Source organism: Musa acuminata, chromosome BXJ1-5 (genome assembly GCF_036884655.1).
Source record: "Musa acuminata AAA Group cultivar baxijiao chromosome BXJ1-5, Cavendish_Baxijiao_AAA, whole genome shotgun sequence".
Taxonomy (NCBI): Eukaryota; Viridiplantae; Streptophyta; class Magnoliopsida; order Zingiberales; family Musaceae; genus Musa; species Musa acuminata.
The window spans coordinates 3,425,076-3,446,477 of record NC_088331.1 but is presented as its reverse complement, the minus strand read 5'-3'; the positions used below and the strand labels follow the sequence as shown (position 1 = coordinate 3,446,477).

The 21,402-nt window shown below is 39.7% G+C and overlaps 3 protein-coding genes across 6 annotated transcripts; 2 read left to right on the top strand and 1 right to left on the bottom strand.

Annotated features, from left to right (window-relative positions):
- Window positions 1-2,747: 2,747 nt before the first annotated feature.
- On the top strand, window positions 2,748-8,702 carry LOC135673046 (uncharacterized). 2 transcript variants are annotated; one of them, XM_065181728.1, is made up of 7 exons: window positions 2,748-3,151; window positions 3,321-3,572; window positions 4,023-4,196; window positions 4,279-4,385; window positions 6,592-6,923; window positions 7,851-8,398; window positions 8,528-8,702. In XM_065181728.1, exons 1-6 carry the CDS (start codon window positions 2,993-2,995, stop codon window positions 8,378-8,380), a joined length of 1,554 nt encoding a protein of 517 aa, XP_065037800.1. In that variant the 5' UTR covers window positions 2,748-2,992; the 3' UTR covers window positions 8,381-8,398; window positions 8,528-8,702. The 2 variants fall into 2 exon arrangements, with proteins under 2 accessions (XP_065037800.1, XP_065037799.1); XM_065181727.1 differs by lacking the exon at window positions 8,528-8,702 and having other exon boundaries at window positions 7,851-8,513.
- Window positions 8,703-9,780: 1,078 nt separating this feature from the next.
- On the bottom strand, window positions 9,781-16,308 carry LOC135673045 (pentatricopeptide repeat-containing protein At4g30825, chloroplastic-like). Of its 3 annotated transcripts, XM_065181725.1 has the most exons (4): window positions 16,227-16,308; window positions 12,980-16,083; window positions 12,456-12,692; window positions 9,781-10,048 (listed from the first exon to the last, which is right to left on the bottom strand). In XM_065181725.1, exon 2 carries the CDS (start codon window positions 16,045-16,047, stop codon window positions 13,168-13,170), a length of 2,880 nt encoding a protein of 959 aa, XP_065037797.1. In that variant the 5' UTR covers window positions 16,048-16,083; window positions 16,227-16,308; the 3' UTR covers window positions 9,781-10,048; window positions 12,456-12,692; window positions 12,980-13,167. The 3 variants fall into 3 exon arrangements, with proteins under 3 accessions (XP_065037797.1, XP_065037798.1, XP_065037796.1); XM_065181726.1 differs by lacking the exon at window positions 12,456-12,692 and having other exon boundaries at window positions 12,954-16,083; XM_065181724.1 differs by lacking the exon at window positions 12,456-12,692.
- Window positions 16,309-17,853: 1,545 nt separating this feature from the next.
- LOC135586655 (putative leucine-rich repeat receptor-like serine/threonine-protein kinase At2g24130) lies at window positions 17,854-21,145 on the top strand. Its single transcript, XM_065181721.1, has 2 exons — window positions 17,854-20,540; window positions 20,609-21,145. Exons 1-2 carry the CDS (start codon window positions 17,996-17,998, stop codon window positions 21,025-21,027), a joined length of 2,964 nt encoding a protein of 987 aa, XP_065037793.1. The 5' UTR covers window positions 17,854-17,995; the 3' UTR covers window positions 21,028-21,145.
- The last annotated feature ends 257 nt before the right edge of the window (window positions 21,146-21,402 follow it).

Genomic DNA, 21,402 nt, shown 5'->3' with positions numbered 1-21,402 from the left:
TACAATATGATTATGAAATAACTTACAAAAAAGGGAAAGAGAATGTTATTGCAGATACGCTTTCGCAGCTACTCGAGCAAGTTAAATTTTTAGCCATTTCACTTCCGACTAGCAATTTCCTTAAGGATATTAAGAGGGAATGGCAAGAAGATCCAAAGACCAGTAAGATTATAAAAAAAATAGAGAAAATACGAAGCTCCATGGCTTATTACAATTGGAACTTAAAAGAATTACGCTATAAGGGACGCATTGTGCTTGTGCCGAATTTTACTTGTATAAAGACCATCCTTCAAGAGATGCATTCCACACCTATGGTGGGGCACTCCGGATTCCTTAGAACCTATAAGAGAATTAAGAAAAAATTTTATTAGGTAGGGATGAAAAATATTATTGCTAAATTTGTGGCACATTGTGATGTATGCCAATGACATAAAGGAGAGATAGTGGCAAGTCCCGAAAAGCTGCAACCTCTACCCATCCCAAACTCAATATGGACTATTATATCAATGGTTTTCATCAAAGGACTTCCCTCATGACAAAGAAAAGGTATAATTCTTATCGTGGTTGATCACCTTACAAAGTATGCTCACTTTGACATTGTTCGAATCCCTACACTACTTCTAGTATTGCTCAAATCTTTATGGAGAATATTATAAAATTACATGGGATGCCGAGATCTATTGTAAGTGATCATGATAGGGTCTTCACGAGCATATTTTATACAGAGTTATTCTAGATGCAGGGCACTAAATTGAAAATGAGTACGGCGTATCACCTACAAACTGACGACCAGACTGAAGTGGTGAACAAGTGCTCGGAGACATACCTCAAATGCTTCATTAGTGACCGACCAAAAGAGTGGACAAAGTGGCTTCCTTGGGTCAAGTAGTGGTATAACACAACTTATTATTCATCCACAAAATGTACTCCCTATGAGTCTATGTAGAGTCGACCTCCTCCTGTGATCCCAAAATATGTGTTAGGCACCTCTAAAGTAGAACAAGTAGATAGGGAACTACAGGACAAAGACAAAATGTTGCAGTTGCTAAAAGATAACCTTATTGCAGCTCAAGCAAGGATGAAGCAGCAATATGATCAACACAAAGGTAAAAGAGAATTTTCAGTAGGAGATTAAGTCTTCCTACAGCTCCAACCATATAAGCAAATATCAATTCAGATAGAGCATATATGAAGCTTTCAACTATGGACCCTATCAAATTTTGGAGCGCATCAGAGCGGTAGCATATAGATTAGACTTACCCGCCAGCTCCTGAATCCATCCAGTCCTCCATATGCCATGTTTAAAACTCAAGTTGGGACAAAACGAGACAATCCAAAACCATCTACCAAATATGACTACCCAAGGAGAACTTCAGACCCAACCGAGTGCCATTATTGATCGACGGAACGTGACTCGACGACGATAACGATCCACTATTGAAGCGCTAATATAGTAGGCGAACTTACCGACAGAAGATGCCACTTGAGAGAACTATGACGACTTGAAAATCAAATTCTCAGAATTCATAGATCGTCGGCCTCAAAGACAAGACTAATTTGAAGAGGGCGAGTCTATTAGGACTCTAGCTATGATAGTTCTAATTGAGTTTTATAGAAAGAGGCATTCATGTAAAACCTACCTAGCCAACCCCTATTAAAGAGGTGAAGAGGCTGACTAAGGTTAGGATTAGTTTGGAGGTTGCTTCTTAGAGAAGCATTAGGAGTTGGTTGAAAGTAGGAATCTTGAATAGGAGTCCTATTAAGAGTTAGGGTTTAGAAGCCCTATAAATAGTCATGTATTCATCCTCTTTTGACAAGGAATAAATAAATCTTTTTAGCAGTCTTTGAGTAGCAAGCCCTATAGAGTTTTAAGAAGGCTAATCAACCTCAAGGTTAGAATCCGCAAGGGTTCTACCAATCGGTATGGCTAGTTTTTGTCCCGAGGTGCAAGATTGTCCAAGGGAGTCTTCCCGAGAGAGGGATGGAGTGACTGAGGTTGGACTAGGGCTGGCGAGGGTGATTATGAGGTTATCTTGAGGTGAGGTTGGAGTAGGTGGGATCTTTGCTAGGGCCCTACACGATAGGTTGACGCTAGGTGGAATTCTCGACTCGACCCTTATAAAGCTTAAGTTAACCGCGAGGAATTGGATTTATATTAGGTGGGGTTTTTTTTAGAGATCGGTCCTCTCTTTAGGTGCCAAGGACTGATTTTTATACTTGTAATGCCGGTGGGAGAGAACTAGGGCTATAGGGGTCGCTTGTATCTCTTACGACACGTTCATGCGTGCGATCGACCTGTATAACTCCCAACGACGTGGGTTGGCCTATCTAGACTATTGTAGCGTGGCGTTGATCTATACCGCCCCACGTGGCATATGATTGATAGAAAATGATTGAGACGATGCCACTCAGCTTTTTCTTATATCAGATAAATGTCGCGCTATCCTCCACATTGACTCTCTTATGACTGTTAGCTAGTGGCCCAGATGTCGAAATATTTTATATCAATTATAAAAAATAAAATTTTAGTTTTTTTATTGGGCGAAGTCATCAAAAAAAAATTTTAAATAAAACAAATAAAATTTTACTTTTTTAATGGGAGAAGTCGTCAAATTATTTTTAAAAAAAATAAAAAGGGAAAATTTTCGGAAAAGGTAACGCCACGTGCGTGGGAGTCCCGTCAGCTAGTGGAGTTACCAAATTAGGTCAGGTATTATTCCCTATTTCGGAACCCCTCTCTAGTGCACTCTAAATTTGCCATTTTTGTCTCGCCTTCCCTCTCCTTTCCGGCGAAATTGTTCTCCGTCTTTGGGGGTTTGATCCGAGTTATTTGTATACGTATTGCTGTCCTCGTTTTCCGTCGAATTCTTGTTATTAGGGTTAGGGTTCAATCGATTCTTCTCCGAGATCGCTCGAGATCGGAGGGGATAAGTGCGGCGGACCGGCGGAAATCGGTGTGCTAGGGTTTCCTATTTGGGGATCTTCGAGCGGCATGGTTCAGTTGCCGGACGCCGGCAAGCGCCGGGTTGATTCCACCCCGCACGCTGCCCCGGAGGCCGCGGCGGTGAAGCTGGAAATCGAGGACCCCTTGGTCGACGAACACGGCCCTCTCAACAAGAGATCCAAGGATGCGAGCTCTCCAAATCAGCAGGTAGATCTGTGGCTCTATTTCTCAGATCGTCGCTGTGTTATTACTTCTATTCGGATCTCATGATTTGGAAGAAAGAAATTGATATACGTCTTCTCAGAGCTTTTGCATAGCGTTAATTGTCTGGTCATAAAGGGGGGTAATACGAACTTCTGATCCTGCCTTGCTGCAGGCTATGTACTACAATGTGCTTGAGGAACCTGGACCGTTGGGCCTTCGACTCAGGAAGAGTCCGTCTCTGGCTGATTTGATTCAGATGAGGCTTTCTCAAGCAAAATCGAGTGGCACATCATGTGCTACTAGTTTGGGTAGCTCGGAGGTTGGCGATAACAAAGAACTGAAGTCCTCAGCTGCTTCGAGCTCGTCGAACAAGATCAAAGCTTCAAACTTTCCTGCAACACTTTTGAGGATCGGAACATGGGAGGTGAGGATTTTATTAGGTACAAATATGGTGGTATGTTGAAAAGATGCTACTAATCTCTTCTGTTATGTGAAGATTCAGTCATTTTCTGCGTCACTTTTGTGGTGCATTTCCGTATTCATGATGTATTAAACCGTTCCTTTTTCTGTTTGCCTATGCATTACAAATATTTTACGAAGAGATTGACTGTGTATTCTCTGCTTCTTATTCTGTGTTCATGTCTTCTTGTTAAATGGTTCAATGAGACAGCTACAAGAGAGCATATCACTTAATAATTTCAATTTCTGGATTTTCGTGTATGATTAATCAGATTAGTCTATCATGAATTACATAGTTTAACTGGGCGCACAACACATTGTTATGAATTATTAATGATGATGTTGAACAGTATGATCGTATTGTCTTTTTGTATGAAACTGTGGAAAAGTTTACTCAACTTCTCTTGGCAAACAGTGTGTATCTAGATATGAAGGTGATCTAGTAGCAAAATGCTACTTTGCGAAACATAAACTTGTATGGGAAGTTCTCGAAGGTGGTCTGAAGAGCAAGATTGAATTTCACTGGTCTGACATCACTGCAATTAAGGCAATATTCTCTGAAGGTGGCCATGGAACCTTGGATATTGTGGTAGGATTTTGTTTAGTCGATGGGTGTTGTTTAAGTTAAGTTGGTCGTATCATCTCTTTAACAAGCCATGATTGCTTATTAGTTGGCAAGACCACCACTTTTTTTCCGGGAGACTGATCCTCAGCCAAGAAAGCATACACTCTGGCAAGCAACTCAAGACTTTACCAATGGTCAGGCAAGCATATATAGGTAATTTTTATTTTTCTTGCTCTGACTGACACTATATAAACTGCTTTGTCTTTCTGTTAGTCCTTTTTGGTTCTTTATATACATTGCTAAGTTTTGGTTTTCTGAAATATTTTCAAGAGGGCACATTTTGGCTCTGCAGTTGGATTATTGAGCACTTGTTGATGAGATATTATATGCTAATGGCTTGCATGATCGAATAGTCCTTTATTTTTCTGAAAAAGGGGAAAGTAATTTGAACAGACTTGAGCTTAGCATTTTTGCTTTGTGTTGACAATTTGACATTCTGTATAAAGGACTGTGTTTCTCCTGTTGATGACCATATCTGGGGCCTGCTTGTAAAGAATTCACAAGAGAATTATGCATTCCATTTTTTTACCTATTTTCATTAAAGCTAGCTTGAATTTTATGTTGATGTCAAAGTGATAGTGCTTAAGATGATTGGATACCAGTCCATTTATATGATTTTGTCGGGGTATTTCATTATCTAGGCCCACCGTACTGACAGACGTTAATGAAAATGTGATATACAAGTCCATGGGGTATTACTGAACAGCTGCTGGCGTCTTTTCATAATCCATATTATCCTTTAACCAATCTTACTTCTTTTCACATAGAGTTGACATGTGAATTCTTAGAATTTTAAAATCTTACTCATATTAGGCACTATGAAGTGGGAAGTATGTTGTAGATGGTTTGGTTTCTTTTTTCAAGATTAGTTTAAATCATGAGACGAAGAAATACTTCTCAATGGCTTTTCCATATATTCATGATTGATGATTACTGGTTATAAGTATATTACATTCTTTAGAGAAAAAAACATTCAGTTCCTAGTTCCAGATTGCAGTACAGTTTCAACCTCTTCCTTTCCCATGTATCATTGTCATTGCTAGGTCCATCTGAGGCATTGCGATATGACCCATCTCATACAATGAGGTCATACTGTTCATAAGCTCATCATAAAAGAAATTGTACTTGCAGAGCAAGATCTAAATCAATATGATCGTTATTTCTAATAATTAACAAAATACATCATACCCACGTCTCATCACTACTATTAAAATACACTAAATTATTAATTAAAATATCTAAATTAACTAGCAGTTTCTGATAGTGGGATAGTCATTAAGACAAAATTTGATAAACGGAATATATAGGAATGGTTTCAGATTCGATATGGCATCTACCTCGCTCTATCTCTGATGGCATTGTGATTGCTTCCCTCATTTTCGATGACATTTGTCTCTAATATTTCCTCTCTCTTATGCACTCTGAATGATATGATCCCAACTCACATATCCCAACAAGATAAAAAAGAAATCCTATCTCCATATCCAACTGTTAATTAAAACCAATTTAGGATATTATCATTAATATTAACCTACATATTAATTTAAATATAACACATTGTCTCAGTCAGTTATGGGGAAATATTTGAGATGCCAAGCTAATAAGCAGCTGCATTCGTTTTTCCTTTTTAGAGTCATATTGAATACCTCATTTGCCACAAGTCTGTAGATTTGAAGTTGAAAACTAATCACAGTGATTTCTTTCACTTTTGGCATTAATTATTTGTGTTAGCCTATGTTGATTGTCATAGATTTTCTCCCAATTCCCAACTTAGTGTAGAGGCTCTTCAATGTCCTTTATGTTTTCTTTTCTGAAAATAAGAACCCTGTACTTGAAAGAATATGCATGGCACCTAGTATCTCCTTCTCAGCAGAACAGAAAAAATAAGACAAGAACCCACCATGCACAAAGAGGAAAAAAGAATGATACAAAAGTATAACATAATGACCACACTATGCTCTGTGTCTCCTTTGTTCCATGTCTTCTCCATGTTTTTCTCTTTGAAGAATTTTTCCTATCTCTTTTGTATTTTTAGCATGACATTTGCATACAGAATTTGCCTCGAAACGTACTACAAAAAATAGAAAAATCAAGAGATAAGAAGAAAGATTGCTTGTATCTTATTGTATAAGTACAAAATTAGAAATGATGACATACCATTGCTTAACTAGTTTTTAGGCTTCATTAGAATTGAAAGCTTCAACCCATTTGAGATGTTGATTCTTGATTTGAATCAAATATATTGTTGTGCTCCTTTGGAAAATAAATGTTTTCCATACTGTAAGAAACATCAATTTTTCTTTACCTCAATCAAGTTCTATGTGTTCTCATTGTAACTGTATCAAAATTCTTGCTGCAGGAGGCATCTCCTTCAATGTCCCCAAGGCTTGTTGAGCAAGAATTTTGAGAAGCTCATTGATTGCGATCCTAGATTAAAATTACTTAGTCAGCAACCAGATGTGTTAGATTCTCCATACTTTGAACCTCAATACTCTGTTTTTGAGGATCACAGTGATTCTAAAAGCCATATACTTGATGGCAGTAAGGAAGATTGTGGAGCTACTTTCTCAGGCTTTTGTGAATCTGGTTCTCCTTGTGCAACTTCATCACTGTCCAATAAGAGTGAAGTACGGGATTCTTTTGGAAGGACACCAGATTTTGATCCACAAGATACTCCTTCACCATGCTCAGGTAATGAGATTAGCTCTAGCAGTATGTTATGGGATTGGTTTTATATGATTTATTTCTTGGTAATTCATCTAACCTTTTGATCTATGGTAAAAGTTAGCTTATTGATTTTAGTTTGCTAATGAAACACATGCCTTCAGTTGTAACCTTCTGAAATTTAACCATTTCCTGGTATCACATATCTTTGGTAAGATTAGGAAGCTAGTGGTAGAATTTTGTTTTTGCACATCATGCATATAGAAATCCTTTTTCATAAACGTGTTCCCATTTAAAAGAAGATACTTGATCATCGCACCTACATGCTCGATGACAAGTTACAAAACAACAAATTATCGAAGTCTCATATAAAGGGTTCCTCAACTCTGCAGTTAAGGCTTTTTGAGTGTATGTACTGGACCTTTTTCTTTCGGTCAATTTTTTTTCATTTTCACCTGTTGTAGTTTAATATCAAAAATTAAGTTGTTGGCATACTCATTTTTCAACTTCTTTATTTTGATATACTAGATCATCTTATCATGTTTGCTTTCTTTTCTTGGAGGACTGATATCTTAGCCCTGCATATGTCATGTTGCTTTCCTGCTTGATATATCATCTGGTGTCTGTAATCGTCAGTCAAGTTTGATATTTGTCATTTGGGAAAATTGATGTGATATTAGCAGTATGTAGCTGCTACTAACCTAGTAGAAAAGTTTGCATTCATCACCGAGCTTATGTACAGTTGTCTTTCAGCAGTTGTTACCACCCTCTGATGTTAGCGATCTTTTATTAAGTTGGGTGATATATACCTTAGGAGGAGGCTATACTTGGAACTATGAATTTCCGATAACTGTGTGTTGCTTTCTTATACAGGTTACTTTCAGTATTGATGATCTTTCCAGTAGTTCTTTGATTTTTTTTTTTTCTAAATATGAACATAAACTATCATTGTAGGAGTCGAAGCTCGGTCAACTGAAGAAAACAACACTAGTAAGGAGACGGAAGAAAGGGGTCCTGACTGGTGGGAACAATTGAAATTGCCTGGACTAAGAGGATCTATGTCTATGACTGATCTTGTAAACCACCTAGGTCAACACATTTCCGAGCAGATGACTTCAGTCAATCCGTCCTTGCCTAGCGATGCTCTACCGGACAAAGAGGTTCTGGAAGATATAGCGCAGTATCTTCTCAATGATTCTCAGTGTTCTGCCACTTCTGACGAACAATCCATCATCTCAAGGGTTAATTCTCTTTGCTGTCTGCTCCAGAAAGATAACAGAACAGGCACGACGCAGAATTCTCAAACGAAGGACAGTGCTGAAGCGCAAGTTGATGCTGGATCCGATGATGAGCTTGTTGATGCTGCACAACCACCCATCACAAGAAAAGAGTCTTTTGGGGAGCTTCTGATACTTCCTCGAATAGCCTCGATGCCGAAGTTCTTGTTCAATATATCCGAGGATGAAGAAAAGGAAACGAGATAGCTTGGTTTTCGCCAACATGTATGTATATATCACTAGAAATACTTCAAAAACTCTCTATTTTCTAGTTGCTGTTGCCATCTTAGATGCTTTTGAAAGATCAACGTTTCGAATGAAAAATAAAATGAATTCCCAAGATCGTTGTTACAGGACATCTTCATGCCCCTCTCCATCATGGATTTTATGATAAAGATTTCACTGGTGAATCAAAGGACAGGTATGCGTGAGTTTGCTGCACGTATGTTTGATGAAAGAGTGCACGATACTATGTTTGCACGAGTGATGACATGTAATTCTAGAACTGATGAGTTTGATTGGGTGCGTACGGAATTAGTTCGAGGAACACATGATAATATTTACGGGATCGACAGTGATCTGTGGAAGCAGCCTCTCGAGGTTACTGCTAGGGTTTCTTCCTGGCGTTAGTTTTTGGCTAATTTTATCATTTATGTTAAATTACGTACGAGATGCTTTTTTATAGATTTAAATATAAGAGTTATCCACTGCATAATATTACTTAAAATTAATGTTTGATGTACAACTCCAAATGGTGTGTACCGGTCCGCGACTCGAAACTCATTTTGTACGTAGATCAGCTCGTTTCAAGCGACACCAAGAAATAAATAGAAAAGAGTTAAATATCGATCAATATGATTTAAACTCATGTTATATCAATTAATACAGATCATTGTCGATCCAAAATTTTCTCGTTAGTAGCCTAAATCTTATCAAGTTTGACCCCAATAAGGCATTTTAAATCCCGTCCTTTCTCCTCTTTCACTCATCCTCCTTTTTTTTTTTATATGAAAGTTCATGATTGAAAATTAATGACAATCAAGCTATTGATTTGAATAAAAAATGGGTTGAAACTCGCAATATAGTGAAAATTTTCAATTTGAAGTTATAAAACTTCTTTCTATGTTTTATTTATTATTTCATATAATCAAAGACATATAAAGAAACATACTTACAAATATTAAACATGATTAAGATCATTATCTTGCATTAGTCCAATTATGTCTATTTTCTTACATTTAGATTCAAATCGAGAGTATTTAAGATTAATCATATTCTTATGCATTTATTTGTGTCTCATATACACATCATTTTTAATTAAATATAATAAAATTATCATTAAATTAGGATAAAAATCTAAAGAAAAAACTTTAATACCGACATATGATATACCGATACCGATCGATCTGCCCGTGGACCGATACCACCTATCGGCATAGTCCGTGCTTTAAACATTATCAATCTATCCATCCATCGTAGTATACCATTTACATGAGGTATTCACATAAGATTGAAAACTAGAATAGAGGCATTCACATGAGGTAAATAGGGATGAGAGTGATAGCCATGGAGGCTGGTGAGCCTAAGAGCCATGCAATCTCTGTGTGTTGCATAACTAAAGATACTTTTGATCATGTAATTGAATTAATAGGATGCAACCTCTGTTCTGTACATATAACTATTGGTGTCTTTAAACAACCTCCACTGAGTACAAATTTAGATTCGAGCAAGAGACAATTATTTCCTCTCAACACCAACCAAGTTACTCAATGCCAGCACCAGTATCTTGTTCTCATCCGATCTCAAGCTGCCCTCTCCGGGTTGTCCCCAGCGAAGAAGAAACACCACGCACAATAATCGGCAAGCATTATCCACCTGCATAGGCAATTTAAATCCACAATTCAGTCATCTTAAAATACAGAAACTCCAACAAAGAAGTATTTGATATTTATGTTCCTGCAAAATAACATCTCTGAATAAGGAATGACAAACCTTAATCTGATATGTATTAGAATCCCACAAACCTTTAATATATAAAAGCTAATATCCTGCACGACACTAGAAATCAATATAACTTTGCTGTGTATTCCACATTTAGTAACTTTACGCTGAATACTCTGTAGTATAATGTGGATGACAACATAGCCATGCGGCAATGTTTGTTAGGAGGAACAATTGTGTTAGGGTTAACTAACACTAAACTAAATATTCCAAGTAATGCTTCTCTGTTTAGGCACTAAAGGTAGAACCCATAGTTATAAACGGTTATACAACATAGTTAAGTTTGCCATGTAATTGGTCCAATAATGATTAAACGAGCTCCACGAATAGTGTGACGCATGAGAAGCTCGTTGACTAAATTAAGTCATGATCTGTGACCGTGGATGAACATTACACCAAGAGCACATCGATCATTTTTCGTAGCCAATATACAAAATTACAATGATACCCTTAGCTACTAGACAACCTTTATTATGATAAATATCATCATGAAGGTCCGATACAAGGTTTTACATTTCAAGTTCCAGACTCATGCCAGTCCATAGTCGGACTAATATGTGTCAAGTATAAACTAGTATGGGTCCAGTTTGTAACAGTATTTATGGTGATACAACGAAAAGGATGGAGGAGAAAAGGAGGAAGATCGGTTAACAAGATGAGTGAGAGGAGACAACAAAAAAGAAGAGGATGCCAAAAGAAGAGGGGGCGAAGGCAGAGGAGAGGAGCACTAGATGAACTGGCAGACAGCAAACATACGATGCGACAACGAGAGGGCGACGACAAAAACATGAGAAGGGGAATCGTGCAAATGAGAAAGGTAAGGAAGGGGGTTATTAGTGTTTTTTATTAGAGTTTTAAGAAAAAAGGACAGTAAGCCCAGTTCACCTGATTCACCAGACAGCAAGTCATGTACCACATGTGGACCACTTAAAATTAGGCAGTCCATGTTCCGATTCAAACCCAGACTAGTAGGTGTGGTACATATTGGTTTGGACAAAACATTATGCCATGGTTGGATCAAGCAGTTCATACTGGTTTAGGCCAAATATTAAACCATGGTTGAATCATCCTCCACCATATGCACATAAAAATCATTAAACAATTCTATCAACTCAAGCAACCATGAAGATCCATCCTCTAAAACTTGACTGTGATATAATGCCTATAGTAGGAAGGAATGTTGGACATGTTGAACAATGATGGAAGTCAATCCTCTATCACCATATCATGGGGATTTTCTCAAACAAGTGAAGACTTGCAACAATGGGTTGATCTAGGACCGAAATTAATGCAGTGAAAATGATTGATGCATCTAGGTAGCTGGTCACCTATTCAATTTGGGTTTAGATTTAATTAGGGTTGGGTGTAGTCTAATTTCAGTTTAATTTTAGGATGTAACAGACTTGATGACCATCTTCTTTGTTCTGCCTCTCATGAAATCCAACTCGTAACTCTATGTTTCCTACCAGTCTTCTATCTCCTTTACTCTTTATTCCCTTTATCCTATTTGTTCTTTTTGTGTTGCATCATTGGATCTACAAATAAACCTTGATATTGGTGAAGCTGACGAGTTCATAGCCCATGAATATATTCAGATTATGAATAACCTTCATGGAAAAGAATATTTTCTAGTGAAGGGCTGCCCCAACCTTGAGAATCTTTCTTTTCTATCTATTACTTTAACAACTCAAAGAAGTTCTTCCTTGTTGAGACTGACTAGACTCTGTAAAGACAGTGGTATACTTGGAGTATTAGCAAATTCCAGAATTATAGCTTGTCATCTCTTCAGTTTGCAAAAAATTTCAGTTCTATCTGCTGGAAACAACAGTAACCTCTGATTAGAATAGAGTCCTGTTTGATTCACTGTATGCTGATAGAATTAGATATAAGTTGTATCTAACTATGCAGACAATTGAGAAAAATATCACATGATATTTTCCAAAATATACCATGCAAAGGGGATGAGAGAGGAAGAGAAACAAACAATGAGAAAGAGCAACTACAGGCTTTCATCCAAATAAATGGACATATATGTCCAAAGAAAAATCCTCTCCAATGTCTCTGGGAAATTTTGGATAGAATATGCAGATATGGATTCACCTTTACAGTAAGGAAGTTAAATTTTGATTACTTCAAATCCTTAAGTAGATGCAACTGCAACACATATTTAGTATCAGTTTTAGATGGTTCTGGCTACCATAAAATTTCACTAGTGGGAAAAAGAACTACTTGTCAATGTGCTAATTAACACACTTTGGAAATGAATCAAGTTTCATCACACCTGCAGTTAAAGAAATATTGATCCTTAGTAAATCAGGTTGTACGTCAAATGAAATACCATAGAAAGAACCATGTAGTTTTTCCCTTTTATTTCTTCCATAAAATAATTGGATATAAGCTAGGCAAGATTTAAGTAACAAAATCATGAATCCTTGAAGATCAATATTTGAGCTGATAATTGGAGGTAATCATGTGTGCTAATGAACACACTTTGGAAATGAATCAAGTTTCATCACACCTGCAGTTAAAGAAATATTGATCCTTAGCAAATCAGGATGTACGTCAAATGAAATACCATAAAAAGAACCATGTAGTTTTTCCCTTTTATTTCTTCCATAAAATAATTGGATATAAGCTAGGCAAGATTTAAGTAACAAAATCATGAATCCTTGAAGATCAATATTTGAGCTGATAATTAGAGGTAATAATGTGAAATGGTACCAAACTATGCAATTAACTTAGAAGTTCAAAATTTATGATCCAAGATTAAGAAATGTACACTGGAAAACTAGCAGAGGAACTAACTTGTCACAGGCTTCAATATTGAGGAGATCTTCTGAAGAGAATGATTGATGTCGTCGTCAAAGTGGAAGTTAATACAGGTACCTTGTGTCAGTTTTTTTTTCCCAATGAAAGTCCTATTTGTGACACAGTTGGGCTGAGTCCACAACGATTGTCAATCACAACATCCAATTGCTTGGCAGATTTGGCAGTCATGTTAATGACGGGCAGAATTCAACTTGGCGTTCCATCTGCCTCATCCAGAGTGACCACTTAACAGCCTCCAGGAAATTTTCATTCCTTTGGAGGGTAGTTATAAGGTTAGTATATGTTATTCGATCAGGTTTGATTCCTTTTCGTCTCATTTCTTGCACAACATTAACAGCCTCCTCCACCATTCCAGCAATTCCATATGCTTTGATCAACGTGTTGTAACTATACAAATCAGGTTCCAGTCCATGCTCCTTCAGCTCAGCAAACACCCGAGAGACCTCTTCAATCCAACCCTTTCTCCCGTAGATATTTATCATAATGTTGTATGTATAATGATCAGAAACACATTTTAATTCCTTCATTTTCTGCAAAACATCATTAAACTCCTCCAGTCGGTTGTCTTTTCCATATGCATCCAACAAGCTATTGTATGCCTCAAGAGAAACAGGAAAACCTGCGGACTGCATTTTCTGGATAACAGATTCCATACTCTTAATATCCTTGCTTTTCCCATGTGCTGCTATCATGGTATTGTAAGATATAACATCTGCCAAACCCTGCTTGCGAGCCATCCAAAATACCTTTCTAGCCTTCTTAAGCAGCCCGGATTTTCCATAGACATCTAGCATTACATTGAAAGTTATGGTGTTAGCAGCATGTACGTTCTGCATCATTTCCTCATACAACCTTGAAAGCTCATCCACTGGTAAAGCATGCCCACAACAATTTATGACACAGTTATACATTGCCTCATCCCATGCAATGCCACTTTTAAGTATCCAGTAATAAACGTTTGCCAACTTCTGTGTCATGCCACACTTTTGGTAAGTTCGAAGCATGTCACGGAAAAGATAAATATCTGGAACAATATCTTTCTCTTTCTCCATCATTTCCAGAACAACACATGCATTCTCCAGTGATCCAGCTCTGATGTACATCCGCACCACTATACTATAGGCAACCATATCAAAGGTGACACCAGAGCCTTTCAATTTTAGATAAAGATTCTCAGCATCAGTAAATCTGCCCATGGCACTGTAAATATCAATCATAGAACACGTTATATGAAGATTCTGATGGATCTCAGAATTTGGCATCTGCATGTATACCTTTACAGCATTTTCAAAATGACCAGCTTCCTTGCAAGAACATATCAACAAATGGTACAAGTTCTCCTCAAAATCACAATCTTCCCAACTTTTGTCCTGTAAAACTCTCAAAGCATCATCTAGCAATGAACATTTCACATAGGCCATAACTAAAATAGAACATGATGTAGGATCCAACAAAATATTCTCATAAAAAGAAGCTTCCAGTATGTGAGGCACCTTTTCTACCATTCCAATCCTTTCATACGCCTGAATAAGGCTACTCACTACTGAAGAATACTGGCAACCTGCCCTTCTCATGTCTTCAAGAGTTTGAACAGCACCTTTTTCATCTCCATGTCTTGCTTGTAGATTAATTAGAGTGTAGAAGTTGGAAGAGTTTGGCTGAAATCCTGAATTTTTGAGTTTGTCATAGTACCACAATGCCTCTTTGTAATTGTCAGTTCTGCCAAAACCTTCAATCATGGATCTATAGGTTGTTTCATCTGGATCTAAACCAACACTTTCAAGGGCTTGAAATAGATGCTTTGCAGCCTTCATATTAGCTACCTTTCCATACCCAGTGATCAAGGTATTATATGCAACAATATTCGGAGAGATCCCTGCTTTAAGCATTGACTTCAACACAGTCTCAGCCTCTTCTATCTTGCCTTGCTGACTGTAAGCGTTGAGACGCACTAACCAATTCTCCAAATCTGGAAGAACTTCATCCTTATCCATCACACTGATGACCTCCTCTGACTTGTTATACAGACCCAGACGAGTGTAAATGATGATCATGGCCGAGTATGCAGTGGTACACTTCAGTTTCAAGCTTCTCATGCGACCAAATGCAAACTCAGCCTGCGAAAGGCTGCATTTCTTTTGGAAAAGTCCCATAAGCATGCCAATGGTAGCAACATTAGGACGAATACCTTGTTCCAACATCATGTGAAACCACTTTGTCCCCCATCCTACCAGTCCCCTTTTGGCACACACATATATCAATGAATTGAATGCCTGAGCATTCAATTCACACTCATCAGAAGTCATTTCTTGAAGCAACATCATGGCTCTAGACCAATCCTCCTTCCTAGCCAATGCTCGCAGGGCTAAACAGTATGCATCAGTATTTTCCTTCAACTTTCCATGACAATTCATCCATTCAAAGAACTCCACAGTCTTCTCCTCGCTTCTCTTCTCAAGCACCTTTAGAACCCAGTTACAATGATCCACACTAGAATCAGGATGAATGCCAGATATCACAGCCTCGAGGTCACCATCACTGATCTTGTCCTCAAATGATGAACAATTCCTACCGGAAACAATCCTCGAAACTCGATGTTGTGATGCTTTTTGCATTCTCTGGAGTCGACTCCATATGTTTCTTCCACTCTTTCGACCTGCATTCTTGCCCTGGAGCTCCAATACTTTTGGAACGGGATTATTAAGGGTCATATTCGCCTCCGAGGTTACCGAATCACCAATCTGAACAGCCTCAGTCTTTTTGACAGAGTCAATGGTCGAAACGGACCGATCGATACCGTCCAAGCCATAAACTTTGTAGTTCTTGAATCGAACTCCCGGTTTAGCACACAATCCAAATCGACCGGCAACCACGAAACTATCCCCAGCAAATTCCTTCCTGATCGCTGTGAACCTGATGCTCGAACACGATATCGATGAGATAACGCCAAGCAAATCCACGGCACACAGATTGGAGTTCCGAAAGGGATTACGCTGCTTCGACTCACAAATGTCCGGACCAGCAGCAAGACTCAGCGAACTCATGCTGTCCTCTGAAGGTTCGCCGGTAGAATTCACAATCTAAACACAGCAAAATGATAGAACGCCAAATCAATCACGACACGATCAAGGACCGGTCAAAAACAGCGCACCGATCAAGAATCCAGGTCCAGAGAACAAACAGAAACTAGTGATCGAACGCGAGGAGGAGTTCCAAGCATTACCTCCACAGCATCGTTGAAGTGAGGGAGGAGGGGAACACGAAACGAAGAAGCCAACAGAAACTATCAGGAAGGGAGAAAAGGCTCCGAATTATATATATATATATATATAGGGAAGAGAGGAACCAGCGATTTGGTGGCGTTCTTATCCGCCCTCTGGTCTACAGGATTTCACCCTCTAGCGCAGGATATGGCGATCGCAGATGGTTATCACGTGTCATATCTAACGGATGAGATGCAGCGGGAGGAAGTAGATGCGACTTGGTTTGGTTGGGTCGTTGGTTGAATCCGAGTCCGAGCCCAATCCGGCGAATTCGACCCGATTTTGGGCTACTGGTTCGGTTCAACCCAAGCTCATGAAATGCCTCTAATTCAAATAGATGTTGGTATGGTGGTGGTCTTTTTCTTTTCGAAAAAGAAAAAGGACTAATCATCAGCCACTAAAAAGAGAAATTACAGCAGCTCTTCAAGAAAAATGAATGAGAAAGAAAAGATAGTGTTAGAGTTGATCACAGGATTAGGCATCTATACATGTATTCCAAAACAAGATAAATTCGAAAATCAATCTCAGATTATGGTTTCTCTTAGATGTAAAGTATATCTTTTTTTATCATCCCCATAGTATATATAGTATACGAGAAAAACATGTATATTTTGATTATGACTTTTTTATTTCATCGAAAATTAATTTTACGATATAGATGCTTATGACCTCCCTCTCTATGTCGTATAGTAATGATTCATCTAGTGTAATCTTTATTATAATAATACTACTATCTATAGATTATATTATTTTATGAATTAGATTTTACTTGATTATTTACTGCTCATGTGTTTTTGTATCAATGTATTGCCATCTAATTAAGTATTTCTATAGGCAACAGTGAATTTTTTGACGATAATTTGGCAACATGAAGCCAGTACATGCACCATCATCAGAGCATGCTGAGATTTTACTGGCTGAAGCAAGATGATGAGAAGTAGGAACAAAGGCCTGAAAGAGATGGATCATCAAGGCATTAGGATCTTTCACAGGCCACCATGAAAAAGAGCTACGGATTGCTCTCTCCACTATCAGCACAAACAGGAATGACCAAATGTGTGCTTTCCATCTTTATCTTCTGTCTCTCTAAATTCTGCATCAATCTGAGCTGATAAAAGCTGAAATGTCTTTATCGAGCATTTAATATTGATGTGCAGTAGCAGTTGGTAAAGTTCTTTTTAATAGTCCATTTCCTAATTAGTTCTTCACAAAGTCAAAAAAGCAGCACCGGCAATGTATTACACTGGTGGGAGGGCATGGCAGAGAAGCTACAACAGGGAGCTTGATGACATGATTCGTATCGAGTCCTCGACAAGTAATTGCAAAGAAAGCAAGCTTACTAGGAATTCTTTTGACATAAAAAGCATCGAGAGTTGACTATATAAGATTCACAAGATCTTGCTGTTTTCTCCACTCTAGCCATGAGTGCAGGTGGAAGACAAAGATTAGCCATCCATGAAGCGCACACTACATTCAGCTTCCACTGAAGAGTAAGACCAGTTTCATACCACACTTTTGTGTCTGAGTGTCTCATCTATTGTTCTTATTCTATCGGTTGACTCGGAGTCATTGCATTGATCTGGACATCCACTAAGCAGTTCACATGTCAGTCCTTTCCATTGCAGTCTCCACCATTTTAGTTGGCACTCATTATGTGAATTCATGTGGAGTTCCATGGCACCATTGCTCAAGAAGAGTATAGCAAGTCACAGTAACGAGTTTTGTCAAAATGGATTACTATGCAGTTGTCTTAGCCAAACTTCTCCTCCTCCTCCTCCTCCTCCTCTCATCTGTTCATCCCTTTTATCAGAGTGACACTATTCAGATCGAGCAAGTTGCACTTTTGGAGTTCAAGAAAGGCATAGTTGTCGATCCCGAAAACGTTCTTGGCAATTGGAGTGAGAGCACCTATGTCTGCTGGTGGAGTGGCATCGTTTGTCGTATGAAACCTGAAAGAGTGATCAGACTCGATCTTAGAGGTAAATCTTTGGGAGGAACAATCTCGCCATTTTTGTCGAATCTGTCTGGCCTTGCATGGCTTGACTTGTCCTTGAACTCGTTCCATGGCCGGATTCCAACTGAACTTGGATCTCTGTCTCTGTTGAGCCTGCTTGGCATGCAAGGGAATACATTACAAGGGAGGATCCCCAAGAGCTTCGCCATGCTTGCGAAGCTTCGATACATCGACCTCAGCAGTAACCAGCTTCATGGCAGACTTCCCGTCAAGTTCTTGTACAATTGCTCGCAGTTGAGCTACATGGATCTCTCCACTAATCGGTTCACTGGTTTCATTCCTCCACAGCTCGGAAACCATCTTCCTCTTCTGCAGAACCTTCTTCTGTACTCAAACCAGCTCACTGGCAGCTTCCCAGCCTCTGTGTCTAATTCGACCCTCATGGAGGAAATTGATGTTGAGGACAATTCCTTGAGTGGCAGATTACCGTCAGAAACCTTGATGCAATTGTCTTTTCTGAAGATTCTCCATCTCTCCAACAACAACTTCTCCAGTGATGATCAGAACTCCAATCTTGTCCCTTTCTTCAATGCCATCTCCAAACTGACTCATCTGGAGGAACTTGAGCTGGCAGGGAACAACCTGGGAGGTAAACTACCTGCATCTCTTGGCAATCTAAGTGTTAATCTGTCGGAAATCGATCTCCGAGGCAATCACATTCAGGGGATGATCCCATCAGAGATATCCAAGCTTTCCATGTTGAATTGGCTGGATCTGTCAAACAATCTTTTGAGTGGAACTATTCCATTGGAAGTAGTTCTTCTGCCCAACCTACAAAGGCTGTGGTTGTCCAACAACTCCCTCTCAGGAGAAATCCCATCTCCTCCTCATGCTCTAAACAACATAGGGCTCTTGGACTTGTCGAAGAACAAGCTCTCTGGCCCCATTCCTACAGCCTTAGCAAATCTAACTCAGCTAAGAAGACTGATACTTAATGAGAACTTGTTATCTGGATCAATACCTTCAAGCTTGGGAAGCACAAAACTGGAGCTCTTAGACCTGTCCTACAACAGGCTCACAGGAACGGTTCCAGCTGAAGTTGCAAGCTTGAGCTCCATGGCTATTTATTTCAATCTGTCACACAACCTGTTACATGGAGAACTTCCCATGGAGCTGAGCATGTTGAACAAGGTCAAGGAAATCGATCTGTCGTCGAACAACTTCAGAGGCCGCATTCCTGCAAGTCTGGGAAGCTGTGAAGTGGTCGAGCTGGTGAATCTTTCTCGCAATCATCTGCAAGGGCAGATTCCTCAGTCACTGGGTAGCCTACTGAGCATCGAATCGTTGGATTTGTCATTCAATCTCCTCTCCGGAGAAGTTCCAGCCTCGCTTCAGCACTGTGCCAGCCTCAGGCTACTCGATCTCGCTTTCAACAACTTCAGCGGACCGGTGCCGCAGGGTGGTGTCTTCGACATCTTGACATCGGAATGGATCCAAGGAAACAATTTCTGTGGGTCACTACCGGGCATTCCCAGCTGCCATCGCAAGAAGAGAAGCGCGATACATTCTCGCAAGGCCCTCATACTGCTCGTAAGCGCCGTCACCGTATCAGCTTTCCTGGTAACAATCATCTGCGCCACAGGTTACATGATCATAAGAAAGAAGATGATCAAAAGAGAAGATGGGGATCCCGACAAGCTTTCTCTGCGCCTTTCATCGAGTCACCCGAGAATAACTTACAGAGAGCTTGTCGAGGCTACAGAAGGGTTCGAGCAAAGCCGATTGATAGGGTCCGGTAGCTTTGGACATGTCTACAGAGGAGTACTGAATGATGGCACCTTAGTTGCAGTGAAAGTTCTGCAACTCCAATCCGGCAACTCCACCAGAAGCTTCAACAGGGAATGCCATGTGCTGAAGAACATCAGGCACAGGAACCTGATGAGGATCATAACAGCTTGCAGTCTTCCAGATTTCAAGGCCTTGGTGCTCCCATTCATGGCCAATGGAAGCCTGGAGAGCCATCTCTACCCGGCGGCAGAGAAGGCAGACTGCTCGCAGCTGAGCTTAGTGGAGCGGGTGAACATCTGCAGTGACGTCGCCGAGGGCTTAGCTTACTTGCACCACCACTCACCAGTGAAAGTTATCCACTGTGATCTGAAGCCCAGCAACATCCTGCTCAATGACGACATGACTGCCCTGGTATCAGATTTCGGAATTGCAAAGCTGGTTATGACCGTGGAAGAAGCAAACGCAGCAGGCGAAGCAGCATCCAACTCGACGGCCAACGTTCTCTGTGGATCGATCGGATACGTTGCTCCAGGTAAAACTTGCATCGCTTCGAATGTTTGAGATGACACGCAGTTGAATCTGAAATATGGATTTATTCAGAGTATGGATACGGTCGAGCCGCATCGATAAAGGGCGATGTCTACAGCTTTGGAATTCTGGTGCTGGAAACAGTGACCAGAAAGAGGCCGACGGACGGCATGTTTGGCGAAGGTCTGAGCTTGCAGAGATGGGTGAAGCAGCAGTACCGCAGTCGACTGGAGAGCATCGTGGACTCGAGACTGATGAGGGAGGCGTGCGATCAGAATCTGGAGGTGAGAAACATGTATGAGGTAGCGATCGTGGAGCTGCTAGAGCTGGGTCTCGTGTGCTCCCATGAGAGCCCTTCAGGTAGGCCAACCATGCTTGATGCTGCAGATGACTTGGACAGACTGAAACATTACCTTGGAGGTGAGACAACCGCAACCTTCACATCCAGCATTGGAGTCTCATCATCCAGCATCACAACAGATCCCTGGTAGTCTCTTGATGTTTCAATTTTTTTTTTTCCTTTTTGGTGTGAACACTTGGATTGCACACGTTTTGATGTTGGAAGGTTTGGACGTTGGTAGATGAATATTTCCTTATTGTTGATCAGCAGTGTTGACTCCTTTACCTGATCATTGCTGCGTTGATCACAAGAAATTCCAGAGAAATAGCTTTTCCTTTCTTAGATTCGAAATCTATCGATCCCCAAGGAAAATTAATTGATCCATCACCGATGCCACCTACTCCAATTGTGCTGAAGAAGAATGGCTTAACTCACAAATGGAATTTAAGAATCTGATGTCTTAAAATGCACAATCAATTCCAACAGGAAATACCAACCATGCCATGCTACATTGGCAAACAGTTAG

Coding starts and splice junctions, on each gene's coding strand:
- LOC135673046 (XM_065181728.1), top strand. CDS start 2,993: ATGGTTCAGTTGCCGGACGCCGGCAAGCGCCGGGTTGATTCCACCCCG. Junction 3,152..3,320: donor CGAGCTCTCCAAATCAGCAG/GTAGATCTGTGG, acceptor GCCTTGCTGCAG/GCTATGTACTACAATGTGCT. Junction 6,924..7,850: donor TACTCCTTCACCATGCTCAG/GTAATGAGATTA, acceptor CTATCATTGTAG/GAGTCGAAGCTCGGTCAACT.
- LOC135673045 (XM_065181726.1), bottom strand. CDS start 16,047: ATGAGTTCGCTGAGTCTTGCTGCTGGTCCGGACATTTGTGAGTCGAAG.
- LOC135586655 (XM_065181721.1), top strand. CDS start 17,996: ATGGATTACTATGCAGTTGTCTTAGCCAAACTTCTCCTCCTCCTCCTC. Junction 20,541..20,608: donor GATCGGATACGTTGCTCCAG/GTAAAACTTGCA, acceptor GGATTTATTCAG/AGTATGGATACGGTCGAGCC.